The following is a 15669-nucleotide window of genomic DNA, read 5'->3' on the forward strand; positions in this document are numbered from 1 at the left end:
AAGACTATTAAAACACACACACAAATACACAGTGAGAAAAAAAGGTATAGATTGTAATTCTGTAAACTTGAAGATTGGGAAGAAAGTTTTAATAAATGTATCACTAATGGTTGAGTCTAGAAAATATATATGTGGGTGTTCAATCTCCTATCCTTCCAACTTTTCCCTGTAAGTAATTTAACTTAGGAAAAAACGTGTTTTAGGATTCATTAGGAGAAATATAAGCAGAACATAGGAAGAATCAATTTAAAAATTTTAATAGTTCGTTCAGAAACAACAAATATTGCTTATCTTTGACCAATAATAGTTATTTACAAAATTAAATAACTCTATAACAACACTTAAACTGCATATAAATTCTCAACATTATATTTAAGAGAGCTGCTGTTTAAAGTAACCATAAAGGGCTTCCCTGATGGCACAGTGGTTAAGAATCCACCTGCCAATGCAGGGGACACGGGTTGCAGCCCTGGTCCAGGAAGATCCCACATGCTATGGAGCAGCTAAGCCCGTGCGCCACAACTACTGAGCCTGCGCCCTAGAGCCCGTGAGCCACAACTACTGAGCCCGCGTGCCTAGAGCCCATGCTCCCCAACAAGAGAAGCCACCGCGATGAGAAGCCCACGCACCGCAACGAAGAATAGCCCCCGCTCGCCACAACTAGAGAACACCCGCGTGCAGCAATGAAGACCCAACGCAGCCAAAAATAAATAAATAAATAAATAAATTTATAAAAATGAAGTAACCATAACATTTTGAGATTTAAAAAATAAAGAGTAAGGTGAGCACCAATACCACCAAAACTTGATTTCTGAAAGACACTTCAGATAGGGACCATATTTAAATGCTTAATCAAGGGCATTTAACTCCTATAAAAAAATGTCTTATCAAGACGAGACAACTTCAGTTCCAAGGGAAGTTATTTAGAACCAACTGGGAAAGAAACAATCTGGTGAACTATTTACAAGTCCTGAGAAGAAAGATACCGATCCCCATTAACTTCCGTTGCAGGCCACCAGCAACAGGAGAGTTTCCAAACATTTAACAAACAAGAAACTGTATGACCACCGTCATTTTAAAAATAAAATAAAGAGCTGAATTTCACTGCACATGGAAAGGAACGCTGCGTTGGGGATGAGGTGGAGGCAAGCATTTGTAGCGCAGACAGGATCCACCTGCGATCCTTTTTAATTAAAAAATTCTAAACATTCCAGGCACACCTCTGAACTTGTAAGGCCAGTGTCTTTCTGTATAAAGGACATCTGCCTTCTTCCTCCAGCCAAAGGTTTAAACATAGGTGAAGGTCTGTTGCTTAAACAAACAAGTATTTAGCACACTTAGCGCGCTGCTTTGGCCCCCACCGGTCCAGGCCTTGCCCGTGAGTCCGCCCCGGCGTGTCGCGGTCCCCGTCCGCGGCAAGGCCACGGCCCGAGGTTCCTGGGTGCGCGCCCTGTGCCCTACCACCTCCGGGGACTGCGCCCGCGGTCCCGAACACGCGCGAAGGGGGTGGCGGGGCGCGGGGTTCAGTCACTCCTAACGTGGGGGGTCACCACGAGCCACGCGGTGGCCCCCGGACCAACCTCGAGATCCTAACGGGCCGCGCGGCGCGGGCCTCACCTGCGCACCCCACCTGTGAGCCTCTCCAACCACGCAGCGCAGGCCTCACCTGCGCCCTCCCCGACCCGCGCCCTCCCCGACCCGCGCCCCCTCACCTGCGCGGCTGCGGCGGCGGCGGCGGCGGGGGCGACGGAGGGCGGCGGCCCCGCCCGCAGGCCATCCTCCTCCTCGGGGGGCTCGTCCAGGAGCACCCGGCTCCGGCCCAGCTTCCACATGCTCCCGGGCGGGCGCCGGCGTCCGTGCGTCCGTGCGTCCGTGCGCGCCCCTCCTCGGCCGGCCCGCAGCGCGGACGCACCGGCTGCGGCTCCTGCAGGACCGGACGCGGCCAGTGGGGCCGGGCGGGGCCGGGCTGGGGGGCGGGCCCACCTCCAGGACCGGGCCCTCCCCACCCCCACCCCGCCCCGGCCCCTCCCGGACCGGACCCGGTCCCCGCACCCAGCGAGACCCACCGTACGCCCGGGACCGGGCCCACCTCCAGGCCGGGCCACACCCCCCGGGCCCCCATTTCCCCGGCTCGCGGTCCCCCCACCCCCAAGTCACCGCCCCTCCGGCCAGGCCCTGACCCCGACCGACCCTCCCACACCTCCAACGAGGCTCCTCCTCCTCTCAGCGAGGTCCCCGCCCCCCACATCACTCCACGAGGTCTTTACCTCGGGTCCCCACCCCAAGCTGACCCCCTCACACCTCACCCCCCACCACGGGCCCCTCAACACCTCGGGATGATCCCCGAACCCCCCGGCCGACCCCCTCACCCTCCACCCGGGATCATCTCTCACCCGGGCCCCCTTAACCTGGCCCCCACTCATCTCGGACCGCCCCCGCTCACCCCTCAGTCCGAGGCCCCCGCAACCCGGGCGGACCTCCTCACCCCTCGGCCCGGGATCCCCCGCAACCCGAGCTGACCCCCTAACCCCTCACCCTAAGGGGGGGGCGCGGCCAGGTCTGCGGGGCAGCGGCGCTGGGGGCGGGGTGGCCGGGGCTCCGGTCACCATGGCGACAGCCGCCGGACGCGGAGCGGGCATAGTGCGCATGCGCACACCCCTGGGTCCGTGGCTCGAGGGCGCGGTGGGCGGGACTGGAAGCGGTTCCAGTTCCCGCCAGGGCGCTCCGCCCCCGCGCCTGGTGGTCCCGGGGCTGCGCAGCAGCCCAGCCGTTCGGGTGGGAAACTGCGCGAATGGTGGCCGGGATCCCCGAGGGCGGAGGCGCTGGGCACGTGGACCTGCCTGGGGGAGGGTGCGGCCGAGCCCCAGGATGGGCAGCAGGCGGTGGGCTCGGCCGGGGCGGGTGCAGGGACCGTGTTCAGCCATAGGCAGGGGGAGGGACGCAAGCTTCCAACGTCTCCACGTTAGGAGCCCAGGGTCCGAGGGAAAAGTGGGCAGCTGCGCTGGCCAGGCCGCCTTGGAACCCGCCGTGGTGCTCGCTGGTCCCTCGCATTCGGGAAGCCTAACGTTGACGAGCAAGTAAGATGTGGCACACGTGGTGTAGTTCACAGACAGTTGTCCCTTTGACAGCTAATTATGACAGCCGAAAACGGTTACTTTTTCTAGGTAAGATAGGTTACAGTCACGGCGAATGTGGCAGGGCCCCCGCCCGAACCGCAGCCTGGGGCAGAAGAGGACCCGCCCGAAGTGTCCTCTGGCCTCTCACCAAAACTCAGAAGCAGGAGAGGTACCTCACACAGTCCCAAGTACAAGATGACTTTGATTTCATGTCTCACAAAAGAGCCAAACAATAAAATATAAAAAGATATTCAACTCCATTGTAATGAGGGGAATGCAAATAAACATGAAATGCCCTTTTCCTGCCTATCAAAGTGGTAAACATTTGCAAAGCTGTACCCAGTGTTGGGAAGCACCTAGGGAAACTGGTAGCTGTGCAGGGAAATAAGCTGCTGGTGGCGTGTAAACAGTACAACGCTTTTGGAAGGCATCCATTTGTTAGTATCTATCACAATTTTAATGTGCAAACGCTCTGCCCAGCAAATTACCATCCATAGAGAAACTTTTTACTCGGAATACGTCAGTATTGCTTATGTTTTCACACCAAACGTGTATTACTTGCGGGATTTAAAAGTACATTTTATAAAAAGAATCCAGAACTCTAGGCTTCTATAAACATTTTCTTAAGCTTTGTATCTTTACTACTCTGAAAGAAAAAAAAAATTAACTGTACCTGTTGGGTTTTTCCAGAAATGATTAGCAGCAAAATTTTTAAAATGAAAAGAGGCTCTGAGTCTGTCTTTGGAAGAGGCCTGCAGGAGCCCCGAGAACAGACCCAGGGCACAGGGGCCCCGTCAGGGTTAGTGGTTAGGGCATGGAGGGGGAAAGCCGAATTTTACATACCAACCAGCTACCTGGAAAGCAAGGCCGTGGCAAGAGCCCAGTGGTCCCCACCTTCCCTTCTCAGTGAGTCGCAAGGGTCAGGAGATAAACACACAGACACACAAATATCTCCGGGCCCACCAGGCACAAATATTACAAACTGATGTGAAACCCCAGAACACCCACTGAAGAATAATCTACCCAGTAGAAATTAAAGAACTCCTTCTTCATGGGAATATATAAGAATGATAAAATTATATATCTACACACCTTTTCAAACCAGGTCAAATAAGCTTGGTCTTCTGGACTGGAAAGACTTCAGGATGGAAATACTGAACGTAGACATGATGATGGTTCTAAGATGTGCTACCTACACACGATGAATTTGTACCTGGGTCCCACAGGGTTCTGTCAAAATAAACATACTGCAAGCACAAACATTGATAAAAATCAGAAACAATAAAGTAGAGGTTACAAAACAAAGCCAGGATCTAAACACAGCCCCTTCAAGGTCACTACAAACAAAACAGAACACTAACTCAGAACACTTCAACAAATAACACGGATGCCTTTATTCTCACCAAGAGAGCACGGGGCCTGGGCCGGACCACTGGCTTCTTTTGTCTGGCATATCCGCATTTCTCTGCTTTGAAATTTTTCTTTATAAATTAATCTGTAACCTCCTGCAAATCCAGTCCGATCTGGAATAAGAAGGCCAGGCTAACTAAATTAAAAAGCTAAATTCCAGTATATTTAAACAATGTTTTGCATTATTTCTAGGAGAGCTCAGGAGGGAAGACCTGCAAACCAAGGCACAGCGCCTGAGGCAAGCAGGAGGGGGCTGGTGACTGAGCTTCAGGCATCCTGGAATTCTGAGCACTTCTCGGGAGTTCTAGGAATTTGGCCCTAGTCATTCATTTACTCATTTATGAGTTTTATAAAATTAAGTCATGCTATTGTTAAAGTTCTGTAAGAGGTGTGCTTGACACTATTCAGTGTCACAAAAATACAACGCTTACGGGGCTTCCCTGGTGGCGCAGTGGTTGAGAATCCACCTGCCAATCAATGCAGGGGACACGGGTTCAAGCCCTTGTCCGCGAAGATCCCACATGCCATGGAGCAACTAAGCCCGTGCGCCACAACTACTGAGCCCACATGCCACAACTACCGAAGCCCGCGTGCCTAGAGCCCGTGCTTCGCAACAAGAGAAGCCACTGCAATGAGAAGCCCGCACACCGCAATGAAGACTAACCCCCATTCGCTGCAACTAGAGGAAGCCCACACGCAGCAACAAAGACCTAACGCAGCCAAAAATTAATTAATTTTTAAAAAATACAACGCTTACACATAAGAATCCATTTCTAGATCTAGGAAGACATGGTTACAGAACCTTTCATTTACTGAGCTCTCCTTGGAGGAAGATACTAATTTTAGCCTGAATTGCTCTTATTGGCTAATAGAGTCCTGAAAATTCACTGGTGTAGGAACTCTGTTAACAAAGATCAAGTGTGCCATCCCTGTTTGAAGGCTCAACTTAGTGAGATTTTACTCCAGAGATGGCCTCCAGAGATGGGTCCACACCCCGGGAGGGGATGGTGCAGAGGCGGATCTGAGCAGCAAAGGCAGCTGGATTTGAAGTCATGTTATTAAAGTTACGTGGGCCATGAAGCCAGGCATATCCGATGGAGTTCGAGCCTCCACAGGCTGGTGGTTTTGTTACCCAAAAACTGGGCTCGCCTCTTGGTGGTTGGCGAGCCAATAGACACAACCAAGCCAAAGATGGAGAGAAGGAGGGGTTTACTATTACTTGCAGCAAGTAAGGAGAACACCGGGAATCTTAAGGCAGTGTCTCCCCGACAGAAAAACTGAGGAAGTTTTAAGCTAGGGTACATGCATACTCATGAGGGGTTTGAGCAGAGGAGAACTCAGCATAGAATTGGGGCAAAGGTCGACAGAGTCCAAGCTCTAGTTGATTGAAGTCAGGAGGGTCACCTTCATTGTTCCAACCTCCACTGGGGAGGGGGCCTTAGTTCCCAAGGATGTATTATTAGGCCTATCCCTCGAAGGGGAGCTAGGACTCTGCTTATCACTGCACTACTTTTTTATTTTTTATTGTTTTTGTGGTACACGGCCCTCTCACTGTCGTGGCCTCTCCCATTGTGGAGCACAGGCTCCGGACGCGCAGGCTCAGCGGCCATGGCTCACGGGCCCAGCCGCTCCGCGGCATGTGGGATCTTCCCAGACCGGGGCACGAACCCGTGTCCCCTGCATCGGCAAGCGGACTCTCAACCACCGCGCCACCAGGGAAGCCCATCACTATACTACTTTTGACTGCCTCTTCTCTGTTCCTGCATTCCTTTGTTCCCTTAAGATTAATGACTGAGACCCGTTCAAGGGCAAGCACTGTGGCCAGGCTTAGATCACAAAGTGGGTTCTCTTATGTCAAGAAAGCCATTCCTAGTTCTCTCTCTCTGGGGACCCCCTAACCTATCTGCTTGCAGTTCCATTCGCCACATCGAAGGCCCACGTGGAAACTGCCATATGCCTGCAATGCGTCTTTATCAAAAGCGAGGGAACTGTCATTGACAACACCTGGAGGATTAAGGGGTAAGATCACTGTGGCCTTGAAGGTCAGCCTTCACGCCCTGCTCTGTTACCAGGTTACCTAGTATCCTCCCGACCAGGCTTCTGTCTGGACTCCCTTACCTGTAGGTATTATTAAAATGACATTCTGTACCCTTCACACCTTCTCAAGTACATCCTATAGCCAGTGTGGTACTGAGAACAAAACTTGCACCAAGAATTCACTGATTTGATCACTAATTCCATTCAGCAGTGTTGATAGAAGTGAAACAAAACTACAGCTTACTGAGTGCTTACTACACACTAGGCATTTGCTGGTACTTTACACACATTATCTCACTTAATGGAAAGAACACAGAATTTGGAGCACATTGACCTGGATTACAATTTTAGCTCTACTTGTAAAAAAAAAATAGAGCCTGAAAGGATTTATACCAAACTTCAGTACTGGTTACCTGTGGGAAGTAAGCTTGAGAATCAGAGTAAGAAAATTCCACTTTGGTTTATGTAGTTATATATATGAATTTTGACACATACAGACAACAAATTATGTATAGGTCATATATATTATGTATCTAGTATGTAAGCATGGTGATCAAAAAGTATTTGCTGTTTTGAATTTTTAAGAAATTTGCTACTCTATAAAATATAAACAATCTACACATTGCAACTGATAGGGAATTTACAACAAACTTAAATGATTGATTTGTTCTAATTTATCTTATTTTGCATGTTAAAACCCTATGATAACCTCAGTGACTATATCGAAATGTCTACATAATGATGGTGAAAACATAAAAGCTCACATTCCTGCAATTAAACATAATATACAGCATGTTACTAACAATCACATGTCTGTTTATGGGAACTTTGTTTTCTGTTTTTGTACTCTTCTATATTTTTCTAATTAAAAGGTTCCTTGGGGAATAGAAATAATTCAGCTCTTTGACTTACTAACTCTGTGACTCTGGAAAGTCATTTTAGCATCTTGAGCTACTATTCTCTGGTCAGCTAGCGATGGGAAGGCTTCACAATGAGGTGAGGATGGTAGGGCTCGTCTTCAGCATAAAGACGCAATGTGCCTTCACTGTGAAGCTTTGCAAGAGTTCCTTGCCCTCTCTGAGCCTCGGTGTTCCGGGTCTAACCTGAGAGGGATTCCTCTTCCACTTGTAGAGCCGGACCAGCAAGGCTTCTAACCACAGCCAGACCGCATCTCTGGATAAACGCGGTGTGTGAAGCACCTGCTTCCGTGACCTGGGTCCAAGCTCCCTTCCCCCTTCCACAACAAGCCCTCTGTGAGGCGTACAAACCCTCCGGACCCAAACTCAGCCCCACCAGGCTCGACCATCTGTCCAGCTGGCCTGCGTCGCCCAGTCTCAGCAAGACCCCTGATGGGTCGGCTTAGCCGGAGCTCGTGCTGACCACCCAGGGGAGCCTGACCCCGTAGCCTGCCTCCAGAAAGAATCCCCTGGCCCCAAATGTTTTCCATCATGACCCCGCCCCGCTCCTGGGCTGGCAGCCCCGCCCGCCCAGGCCCAGCTGCAGCGCCCCAGGGAGAGCCCCGCTGGAGCAAAGCCGGTCCATCTTTAGCGACTGTCCCGATACCTTTCTTAGAGGTGCTGTGGCCGCCCAGGGATCAGGACTCAGCCTTCGTCCCCCTCACACTCTGAAACGATGAAAGCACAGAAGAATCAAAACCCTCCCACCGGAGTCCCCCCTCAGCCATCTCCATCCAGGACGCTCAGTTTCTGAGGGCTGGTGGTCACCAGTTACTAGACATCCTCTTTGTCACCAAACCAAAGGCCTGTGCCTTTTAATGAAACCTGTTTTCTCCAAGGAAATAATAGGGTAAGTAATACGATAAAATACTGAGAGAAACAATGAATACACTTGCTGCCCACCCCCAGCACTTTTATTTTTAAAGCACTTTTGTATCTGCTGTCGCGTCTGAATCATTCCCAACGTCTTAATAAACAAGCATAATATTTATTCCCTATTTTTGGTTTGTTTTGTATTGAAGTGTAGCGGATTTACAACACTGTTAGTTTCAGGCAGGTGTACATTATAGTGATTCGGTTTTCTGCAGATTATGTTCCACTAGAGGTTATTACAAGACATTGGGTATAATTCCCTGTGCTCTACAGTAAATCCTTGTAGCTTATCTATTTTCTGTATACAAGTTTATTTCTTTTTAAAATTATAATCATGTTAAGAGGTTGTACTGTATTTAAATAGTTATTTTACATGCTTAAGAAATGTGGAAACGCAAAGTAATAAACATGCATTTTTAAAACCTGTAAGTCGTGATCACAGGCCGCTCAGCAGACCTGAGGCCCCACCACCTGCGAGCTCTGTGACTTCTCCCCCGCTCCACCCTCCTGTGGTGTTTGCCCGAGAGGAGGAGGGTCAGGGGACCCGAGCCCAGTGGATCTGCTGGGCAACCCGACAGCCAGGTCGGACTAAATGGGGCCGGGCGGCGCGCCGGAGGTGCCACCTTGTCCCAGCCTACCCAGAACCCACTCGGCATCTGACCCTCCCCCCCAGCCAGGAGCCTCACAGCGGCGCCACCTGCCTTCTCTGCGGGCGGCCCCTCCTTCCCAGGAGCGTGGAGATGGGGGGGGTCCGCCAAAGGGAGGGGAGCCCCGTGGCTTCCCCATTTGACTTTCTTTCCAACTCTGGGGTCTGCGCATGGGGCAGGCCCTGGGCGAGCCTGTCCATCCTCCAGGGCACGGGCGGAGCCGCCGAGCCCTGGGTCATGTGTGGGAGGCGCTGCGGGGGGGTGTACAGGGATTTGGTGCGGCCTGGTCATGCAGCGGTGGAACCGAACACAGGGAAATGCGCCGGAAGTACTTGCAACGTTACGGCGGTAGTGCAGTCCTCGGTTGGGTGGGGGGGCGGGGGGGGGAGCGGGGGAGGGGGGAGCCGTCTGCCTCCGGTTCCATATAACACCTCCCACCCCCTCGCCTGCATGCAGCACATGCGCCACATCACCATGGACCGCCTGATACACACTGCATACGCCATACACACACAGACACCAACAGAGAACGACACCACAGACACACGACACCACACACCCATCACTCACACCAACACACCACACGACACACACCACACACCGATGACACACCAACAGCACATGCCAAGCCAACACAGCAGACAGGGACACCACACACACGACAGCCACACCACACAGGACAACAAACCACACACACGGATGCCACGACCACACACACTACCACTGACACCACACAACCACACAGAAGCTAAGGGGTCCATCAGGTGTGACACACACACAAGCAACACCACTGCCGACACATGACAACCCTACAGGACCACACACACAACACACGTCACGACACCCCCCGCCTAACAGCACACCAAGACACAACACCCACCCACACGCACACCACACCACACACTAGACACATGCAGCACAGGGCACAAACAGCACCACACTACGACCAGACAAACACCAACACGGACACACACACAGGACACAAACCACACAACACACAGCACACACCTACACCACACAGACCGCACACACACGACAAACCATCCACACACACACCACACACGATCCAGCAAACCCACACACACCACCACGAAGGACTATCAACAGCAGATCACACACACGCAGTCACACCACATCACACACCACCACACAGAAACTACACACCTTTGGCTGACACTAACCACCACGCTAATTCAGGCGGACCCGTTGTACTCACCACTAGTACACTTGGTGGCCATCCACCCCACCCCCCCCCCCCCCCGGACCCAACAGCCCCTAGGACACGTGTTTCACCACACATCCACGTACGCACACACCACCCACAGGACCACCCAAACCCCACCCACAACCACACACTACACCAACCATCACACACCCCACTTACCACCCACAGCCCACGCACACAACACACTATCACACACAACACACCACTACACCACACCACCACACAAACCACACACGACACAAACCACACACGACCCAATACCACACACACAAAATGCCAAAATCCACGACACAAACACGAAACACAACAAAACACACGACACACAAACACACAAAACACACAAACACAAAACACACACGATTGAAAAAAACACCCAGACAAAAACACTACGACCACCACACCACAAACAAAACAAACCACAACAAACAAATAGGGAACAGGACAAGCAAAACACACCACTACACAAAACACACAAACACAGCAGTACACATACGCAACAAAACGAAAAAACACCAGCACACAAACATGGCACACTAAGCACACACACGGCACAAAGCAATAACAAACACACACAATACACAAACACAACACACACGCACACCACACCACACACCCACACACGACAGGACACCACAGACACCACAACAAACCACACACCACACACCACACACACGACCACAACACAACACCACACACTAGAAACACCAAAGTACAACAGGGTAACACACTACACCACACACACATACATACCTGACAGCCACCACACATACAACACACCCACACATAAACACCAACACAACACACACACCAAACACATACACACCACATAACACACACACCACACACACCACAACACACTGACACAAACCACACAATATACACACGGAAAGTACACATACAGACACACCACAACATCACACACCACACATATTACACATGAAACAACACACCTATAACACACCCACGCATATACACATGACAGCAAACACAAACCTAATACCACACAACCACACACACACACACACACAACATACCCCTCACCCACATACACACACAACACCACACACCATATACACAGGACACAAAACACCTATATACAACACAAACCAACACCACAATAACACCACACACACACACAAACACACGCACAGGACGTCCAGCGCCGCAGGGGAGAGCCCAGCACACTGACCTTCAGTGGCCGCCAGCTGTGCAGAATCACAGGCTTTCACGACGGACCCACAGTAAATTCCATCTCACCATTGAATCAGTCTTTTTTAAGGTGCCAATGGAAAAAAAGCAACACAGCACGTCAACGACTGCACAGCATTCACATGCAGGGGCTGCAGGACCGGAGGAGCGGAGCGGACCCCGTGAGCCAGTGAGCCCAGTGCCTAGGAAGCAGGGATCCCGTGTTGGCACCCTCCGCTCTGCCGGATGCAGCACACTTTCCCTCTTCTTTCCTCCTCTCTTTCTGTTCAATAATGGATGTGTAAAGGCTTTGCTTATGCAATAGCTGTCCTTTTCATTCTGTTTAATGCAACATATTTCTTATACTGGTGTTAAAATAGTCAAATCTTTTAAAATGTTCACTGTGTTTTTTTGCTACAAGGATAATGCACATTCACAATAGGCCACGCGGTAAATAATGAAGAGCAGAACGTAACTAGGAATTATCCAATTTGCAATAACTTCATATCCAGACCAGAAGCCTGGCCCTTCACCAAAAACATGGAACATGCAGTGTGCTGTCTCACGAGGGCTTAGGGTTTAAAGCTGTAACATGACTCTGGGGCCAACCCCCAGCTACACAGCTCACTGGCCGCAGGAGTCGTCCTGTACCAGGCTGAGCTGACGAGACCCTCAAGTCTGGAACTCTCTCACCTCCCAAATGTCGGCCTCCTTCCACTCCCTTCTTTCTCGTCCCTCCACAGACCAGGAGGAACCATGGCAGAGCTGGCAGTGTGCTGTGGTGCGATGAATTGTGATCCGTTTCCTTCCAAGAGTGAACTGGATCGGCCAGCTTATACTAGACTGCCCCCTAGGGCCTGGTGTATATGGGTTCCAGCAAAGGCCAGGCAGACACCTCAACGAAGCCTCTCCGGGTCAGCCCCTTCCCCGAGAACTCTCCATACCCTCCACTGTGATGACGGGGTGTCCCTGCCACCGCAGGCCCCTGCTTATGGCAGATTTTACTCAGTGGACAGGTGGAATAACCCATCCTAACTAAGCCAATCACAGTTTCCATGCACAAATTAGGTTTCAAGGTTTTGTAGGGAGGAAAAACTTCCCTCCACCCTCTTAGGCTCTGTGATGGGGCCTGAGAATTAAACAACATAAGACAGATTAGCAGGAGAAAAGCACATATAGATTTTATTTAAATTTTTGTGTACAAGAGGAGTCCTCATAAGGAAAATGAAGACTGAAGAAGCAGTTAGGATCCAGAGTTTGTACACTTCTTAAACAAAGACATGATAAGTCCTGGCGCTGTGAGGAGGGTAAACTGTGGCACAGAGACTAGGAAACATACAGGCCCCGACAGGAGAGCAGGGTCATGTTACGGGCCTGCCCAGACCCCTTTCTGCATCGAACCCCTTCTCCAGTGGTAAGAAAGTTCTGCTCTCCCTGGTGAAGGTGGGGCTCTTCCTCACGGGGAGGTTCATGCCCTGCTTTCAGGTAGGTAGAGAGGCCAGACTGCTGCTTCTCAGCTGCCTTGGCCCAGAGCAATCAAGATGCCAACGCGGGTGTGTTTGGGGGGGGGGTGGGAGCGTGTTCTGAACCCTTCGTGGAGAACCCAGGGACCACAGAGAACCAGCATGTGAGTGGGAGAGCAGGCATGTCACATGGCGGCCCAGCCCCGTGCTCACCGAGGGCCGAAGGCAGCCTGAAGAGGCTGAGGACGGTCCAGAGGCCAGACAACGGGGGAGCGAGCTCGTGCTCACCCAGCCCCTAAATCTAGTCCACGTCACAACCCCAGCGGGGACCCCCTCCAGGATGGGCGCCATAGCCTGGGGCCCACCCAAGGCAGAGGCCAAACGTTTGCGGGGTGCACGGCACCCAGTTCAGTGTCTTGATGAGAAAGTTGAGAGTTGGGACTTAGCGAGACCCCCCTCCCGCCTCTTAACAACAGCAGTGTGGAAGTGACAAGGTGCCCTAAGGGGCCATGATCCACCGTGCTGCTTCGGGGCCGGTGCAGAAACTGAGAGTGACATCAACGTCCTTCTCCAGAACTTCACTGCAGGGACAAGGCGCTGAACTACACACGTGAATACAAGAACAACCCACATAACACACACCACAACACACACCAACAAACACACACACCCCACAACACATCAACACAACACACCCACACACACACACCACCACACAACAGAAACACACACCACACGACACCAACCAGAGGACAGAAACCACACATTTTTTGTCACGACGTATTTCCACATGCCACACCCCGGCATCTCTTACATTGAAGAGCCCCCACCATATATACGTCCACAACGTCCGACGTATCACACAGCAAGACAGTCCCAGACGACTATCTAGCACACCCCCCCACATCAGTCAGATCAGGACGCCACTACAACCCCACTTGAACACGCACACACGACAAAAACACAGACACCAACAGACACACAACCACACACACGCACACACACAAGCATCGATCCAGCACAGCTCACCAACAGGAACACACACACACACAGCACACGCCACACACGGACACCCCCGAGCCTGTCAGCACACCAAGGACACAGCCACAGTGCGATGCACACGCAGCAAGACTACCACACAACAACAAACACCATATCTACAACACACCACGGCGAACACTCTCACCACACTACGTACCGACAACCAATGAGAGAACACACTATTACACCAGACACACCACACCACATCACATCACCAGCACCACACAACCATAGACGACACCACCACACACGGTATGTACACCACACACACACAGCCACACACACAGTACCACACACAGAGACACACACACCACACGACACACATCACACACCACACTGACCCGCTCACAGCATCTACCCAGCCACCTAGAGCACCCAGTCGATTTCAAAACCCAGTGACGTACACAACAAATCCACATAGAGACACACACATACAACCACACTGAATAACACCACACCAAAACTCAACACCACACAAAACAACCAACACACCCCGGCCATCAACACACATACACACACACACCACACACACACACACACCCCACACACCATACACACACCACACACCACACACACACACACACACCACACACACACCACACACACCACACACATATACAAACACACCACACACATACACACCCCGCACAGCGACACTTCCTACCTGAATACCATTCATAAAATCCTCAAATGGACATCTGTACACTGAAACGTGATGCAGACATTTAAATCCAGTTCATACAAAGATTTTTTCCCAAAAATTATAAGAAAAGTAAAACAAACATCTTTATTCTAAAAATTATGTAAGTTCATTAAAAAAAAGAAGAATCTAAGCAACACTGGGAAAAACCAAAATAAAGTAAAACTAATATTGAGTCCCAACACTCGCCATGTGGTCAGCAGAATGATGGCCCCCAAAGATGTCCACATTCTGATCCCCAGAACCTACGAATATGTTAGGTCAAAGAAGAATTCAGGTTGCAGTTGAAATTGCGGGGGTTTTTTTTTTTGTTTGTTTTTTAAGATGTATTTATTATTTAATTTATTTACTTTTGGCTGCGTTGCTTCTTAGTTGCGGCACGCAGGATCTTCATTGAGGCATGCAGGATCTTTCATTGCAGCGCTCGGACTTCTCTCTAGTTGTGGTGCACAGGCTCCAGGGTGCGTGGGCTCTGTAGTTGTGGCGCGCAGGTTCCAGAGCACGTGGGCTCTGTAGTTTGCGGCACGGCACACGGGCTCTCTAGTTGGGGTGCACACAAGCTCAGTAGTTATGGCGTGGGGCTTAGTTGCCCCGCAGTACGTTCCCTGACAAGGGATCGAACCCGCGTCCCCTGCATTGTAAGGCAGATTCTTTACCACTGGACCACCAGGGAAGTCCCCAAAATTGCACTTGTTAACAGCTGACCTTAAAATGAGAAGATTTTTCTGGATAATGTGGGTGGGCCCAGCGTGATCACAAGGGGCCTTAAACCAGAGAGAGGGTAGCACAGGCTGAAGACAGAGGGGCCAGGGCCGGACCGGGCAGCAGCTCTGGAAGCTGGGAAAGGCAGGAACAGACCCCACCCTGGCCTCCTGAAGGAACACAGCCCTGCGAACGCCTTGATTTTAGGCCAGGGAGACCCACTCCAGACCCCTGACTCCAGACGGTAAGATAACCGTGTCCTTGTAAGACACTGCTTGTGGTAATTTGTCACAGAGGCGATAGGAAACCGA

General features: G+C 51.3%; 1 protein-coding gene across 2 annotated transcripts in view; it reads right to left on the reverse strand.

Moving 5' to 3' along the window:
• The window catches only part of TDRP (testis development related protein), a 53222-nt gene extending 50636 nt beyond the window's left edge, over nucleotides 1–2586 (reverse strand). Inside the window, exons 1-2 of one of the 2 annotated variants that reach the window (XM_029226588.1) lie at nucleotides 2536–2586; nucleotides 1713–1924 (exon numbers count right to left, since the gene is read on the reverse strand). In XM_029226588.1, the coding sequence (XP_029082421.1) occupies nucleotides 1713–1832 (120 nt within the window). In that variant the 5' untranslated portion in view covers nucleotides 1833–1924; nucleotides 2536–2586. Of the gene's footprint in view, nucleotides 1–1712; nucleotides 1933–2535 lie in introns of those variants that run through there. The other variant, XM_029226587.1, reaches the window with a different exon arrangement.
• Nucleotides 2587–15669: the final 13083 nt, after the last annotated feature.

The sequence above is a fragment of the Monodon monoceros genome, unplaced genomic scaffold (assembly GCF_005190385.1).
Source record: "Monodon monoceros isolate NGI ecotype Baffin Bay Population unplaced genomic scaffold, NGI_Narwhal_1 Super_Scaffold_17, whole genome shotgun sequence".
NCBI classification, from domain to species: Eukaryota; Metazoa; Chordata; class Mammalia; order Artiodactyla; family Monodontidae; genus Monodon; species Monodon monoceros.